This window comes from Phalaenopsis equestris, unplaced genomic scaffold (assembly GCF_001263595.1).
Source record: "Phalaenopsis equestris unplaced genomic scaffold, ASM126359v1 Scaffold000174, whole genome shotgun sequence".
Lineage (NCBI taxonomy): Eukaryota > Viridiplantae > Streptophyta > Magnoliopsida > Asparagales > Orchidaceae > Phalaenopsis > Phalaenopsis equestris.
The window spans coordinates 2,096,812-2,101,402 of record NW_018164616.1 but is presented as its reverse complement, the minus strand read 5'-3'; the positions used below and the strand labels follow the sequence as shown (position 1 = coordinate 2,101,402).

Here is a 4,591-nt window from a genome sequence, read left to right as displayed (position 1 = left end):
GTATATAAATTTGTCTCGTTGAGATGTCTAGAAATATAATTTGGATGGTGTTAAATTTTATTTTAATTTATCAACTCAAATATTGTATCAATATTTACAGAGGCGGACATAGGTTGGGTTCCGGGGGCACCCCGCCACCCCCGTGCTCTAAGTTTTAGAGTTTTAATAAACGATAGTAACACTTCTATCTTTTGCCCCCCATAAAATATTACTACCCCTCTTACGATGCCTTTGCCTCTTTGGAATTTCCACAAACTGGGAGCGAAATCTTGGCAAAGCACAAAGGCAAGGCAAGGTGGTAGTTAGGAAGATGGAAAGGTGCGATGCAGAATGGAAGTACTTTAAGGAGGGAGAGGAGATCATGACCAATGAGATGATCAACAGTGTCGTATTGTAGTTAATGGAGGAGCTGACAGATGACTTACTTGAATTAGGAGCGTGATTAATTGTGAATTAATTACGACATCAAACAAAACTCTTGTCTGATGGAATTAATAAATTTAATATCTCATACTGAGAAAATGAATGACTACTCCATGAATACATATGCTTGTAAATTTACACTTAAGAACTTTTGTTATTCTTGTGTTTATAATGGATGAGAAAAAATTGGGAAATGACCATTTAGAAAAAATGAATGGTTTGCTTACATACCACTCAATTCTAATCTATTTAGATCTCAAACACCTAAATTTTAATTATTACATACATATCACCTTATATATACATGCATGGAATGGAGTATTTCACTTTCTCAAAATTAAAATAGCTGTATTTGTGATATGAAAGATTTTCAGAGTGGTATAAATATGTTGGATATATAAATACATAGAAATATGTTGATTTGACAATAATTATCATTTCGTGATTATAATAAATCAACTAAATCAAGAAATCAAGAAAATTTTTTGGAACCATTTCTTTTCCTTACAAATCATAATTAAATGTGTGTTTGGGGCAGCTTGTACTTATCCAAATAAACCGCTTATCTTGAAATGCGGACCGCGCGGTGCGACCCGTATTCCGCATTTAGAGTAAAAAATCAACTGTGTTTTCGGATAAATTGCTCAAACACAGTTTTCAAATGGTGATGGAACATTTTCAAAAAGCCGCCAGAGCAAATAAGTTGCCCCAAACAGAGACTTAAGAAATGAAAAAATGACCCCCCACGGGTAAAAAAGTAGTTTGGATGAAGTTCTGATGTATAAATATGTATGATTAAATATTGGTATATTTGTAAATTCAGAAAGTTTTAAAATCATTTCGACCCAATTTTAATTACAAAACTATCAGCTCAGAATTGACCTACTGGGTGAAACGAAATCTGATCTACACATCTACTTTAAGTTCTTTACCTAAAACAAATCATACGCTAAGTTAAGAAGCGTTAGAACAATAAAAAAGCAAATAGTTTCTCCTCTCTATAAAACCAAACCAATGGAAGTTGGGACTTGGGAAAGCATATCCCGCGCGGTCAAACTCCATTCGAACTGGAACAGGCTCGATGCCCTTCGCCTCCGCCACTAGAAGACGCCATTTATCATCCCTTTCTTCTTCTTGGGACCCAGCCAACTCCATCGTCCTTTCCGAGGCCTTAATCGTCGCTCTGAGCTTCTCAATTGTTCAGGAGAGACAAGAAACTCCTCGGCTAATCCGCTTCACCTCTTTTTTAGAACGCTGAGCTCACAAAGTTTGTAGCTTTTTTTTTTTCTTAGATGAAGTTCTGGTTCTCAACCTGTACCGGCCTTGAGGACTTTGGTGTATTCAAGATTTAATTTTTCCCTTGCTGATTTGCAGTTTATTATTGATTTTTGTTGGGATTGAGTTGGGATTGTGGAGTTAGGTTTGGGGAGGAGTTGAGGTTTAACGCTGGGATTTGTTGGATTTGATGTCGTCGATATCGGTGGAAGAAGATGGTGGGAGAGGAAGCATGTGGGATTTGGATCAGAAGCTTGATCAACCCATGGATGAAGAGGCCGGAAAGCTTAGGAATATGTACAGAGAGAAGGTATTTTCCCTGTCCGTTTCTTCTTTGGCTGAATTTCAGTTAGCTGTTACTGGCTTTTGTAATTTTCTCATTCTTGAGGCTTTTTTCCTTTTTATCTTTTTCTATTTTCATGGAAAGACTATGAACAAACCTTGGTTCCAATGGAGCTCCTTCTGAATTTGTTTTGTGTTTTTTTTTTCTTTTTCTTTTTTTCTGTGGTTATAGTTGTTGATTGCCGAAGTTTATTGTCCTGTCAGTGTTTGGAGAAATATTTTGGCAAGATTTTGTTAGACACGAGAAATAAGGTTAGATTTGACATAAGGTTATTTCGGTTGTTTTCTCTGAAATAAGGTTAGATTTGACATTATTGTAAAAAAAAACCAATTTTTATAAAAATTCTGTAGCTAACCCTTTAGGTTCCTGTAGTTGTTTTATTTATTTTTTATATTGGACTTCTAATCATTCATTCTGTCTGAAGTGCTAATTTATTGGGTCTTTGACATTTTGCCTTAATCTGTATCTGTCAGATTATTGAATTTGTTACTATTCTCAGAGGCCCAAACGGTTATAAAATGGCAATCTCTGGTTCATTATATTGGAAGCTAGACATTTAATTTCTATGCAGTGAAGCCTCCAAGCAATTTTTCTGAGTTAAAACTCATTTTTCATGATAAAAAGAAGTTGTCATGAAAGCAGTTTTTTGATATTCAGTGACATGTTTCATTTACTGTTTCAATCATTTATATTAGAAAATAGAATTTTGTCCTTAAGAAAAGTTCTTTGTTATTCTTCTTTTCTGTTATCTAAATTAATTTCATTCTGAGGAAGGATCTGAGGCACCTTAGTTTGGAGGAGAAGATTATTTCTCCAAGATTAGGATGCTGAATCACATGCTTTGTGATTTATTGCTTATCATTTAAAAAAAAAGAATTTTTTTTTATTTCTTTATGGATCATTTGTTCTTTGAGTCTAAATGTACTCTGATAACTTGGTAAAATTGCTGAAATACTTATGCAGCTTTCTATTTACTCAATAATAGCATTTTTATTTACTGCTGTTCTTTGTGTGCTGGATGAAAAAAAAAATCTTCTTGATCAGTTTGGCATGTACTAGCTTTGTTTATTAAAGCGTTCTATGATATGCCTTAGTAATTTAACATTTATTGGTCTTTCTTTGCAGAAATTCTCTTCACTGTTAATTCTACGACTTGCTTTCCAGAGCCTTGGCGTGGTGTTTGGAGATTTGGGAACATCCCCGTTATATGTATTTTACAATACATTTTCTCATGGGATAAGTGATCCTGAAGATGTTATTGGAGCTCTTTCTCTTATTATTTACTCTCTAACTCTAGTTCCTCTCCTCAAATATGTTTTTGTGGTGTTGAGGGCGAATGACAATGGTCAAGGTAAAGTGTTATGTCGTTATTCTTTTAATATTTTTATTATAAAATGTTTTACTTGGATGGATGCTCACAAAGGACTCTTCTGCTGTTCAGAGTATTTAGAAATATTTTTTCAACTGAAACTGGAATCTAATCTTTGGATAAAACTCATCCCCCAGGCTTGCTTTTAATATGATTTCTTACTCAACTTTGAATGAATCTAAAAGAATTCTTTTCCGTCTTCTTTTGATTGATTGTATGGACTTAAATAGGTAAACAAACTTTATTATTTTGGTCGCATGCTGGAATGGTGTTCGGGCGTGGGTAGAATTGATTTGATAAGTCCTCATTCTCAAGGGAGAGAGTGAGAGTTGGAAGCTATTTAACTTCCTATTTGAAGGGGATATTTGTAGAGGAGAGGGTAAATGATAGATAAACTAACGGACATGGATGGTGGATGGTGAAGACACTTCACCTTTAAGATTTTTGTTGGATTAGAGTGTCATTGTATAAGGGTATTTTGGCCCTCTAACTCACTAAAAGGTTAGAAGGCAAAACATCTAATCTCTATGTTGCATGTGAGACCCTTCCACCTTTGGTGTGATTAATGGAGTGATCCCATAGGCTTTATGATCCATATTGTTGGAGATCAAGATTAGGATGTTGGTGGTATCGTTATTATGTGGAGCCGAATTGTGCTGATAAATTTCCATCTCAAAGCCCTCAATTTTCATTGATCAAACTAGGCAATGAGTTTGTCTTTTGAAGAAAGGATAGAAATTTTGTATAAGTATGATTTTCATGCATCTCTTTTAAAATTTAATGGATTATTTGATCTTTATAGAACCATGAGTGTAGGCTTAAGTGAACCCCAAAATTTTTTTTTTTTTTTTTTTGTTTTTGTGTGTGGTTCTTGATATCTTTTGTATAATTATTTTGTGATTCATCATATTGTTCCTTAGGTTAAGGACACTCTTTTTCCTAACAACCCTTTCCCCTTAATGCCGAATTCAAAACACACGAATAAAAATTAGAACTCAATTTAGGTCAATCCTTTCAATTTGGAGAGAGACATAAACTTTCATTGTCTAGATGACTTTTGTTATTTACTCCAGGATGTCTAACCATGGTTAATTTTACACCGCTAAAAATGCTTGATTTACCCTGTTAAGAAATAGAAACATTGCTCACGCATTAATTTAACACCCCCCCCCCCCCCCACC

The 4,591-nt window shown here is 34.5% G+C and overlaps 1 protein-coding gene across 1 annotated transcript in view; it reads left to right on the top strand.

Moving 5' to 3' along the window:
• Positions 1–1,387: 1,387 nt before the first annotated feature.
• LOC110022217 (probable potassium transporter 11) overlaps positions 1,388–4,591 on the top strand; it is a 13,740-nt gene continuing 10,536 nt past the window's right edge. Inside the window, exons 1-3 of the mRNA XM_020721042.1 lie at positions 1,388–1,690; positions 1,798–2,008; positions 3,167–3,392. Coding sequence (XP_020576701.1) covers positions 1,889–2,008; positions 3,167–3,392 — 346 coding nt within the window. The 5' untranslated portion in view covers positions 1,388–1,690; positions 1,798–1,888. The remainder of the gene's footprint in view (positions 1,691–1,797; positions 2,009–3,166; positions 3,393–4,591) is intronic.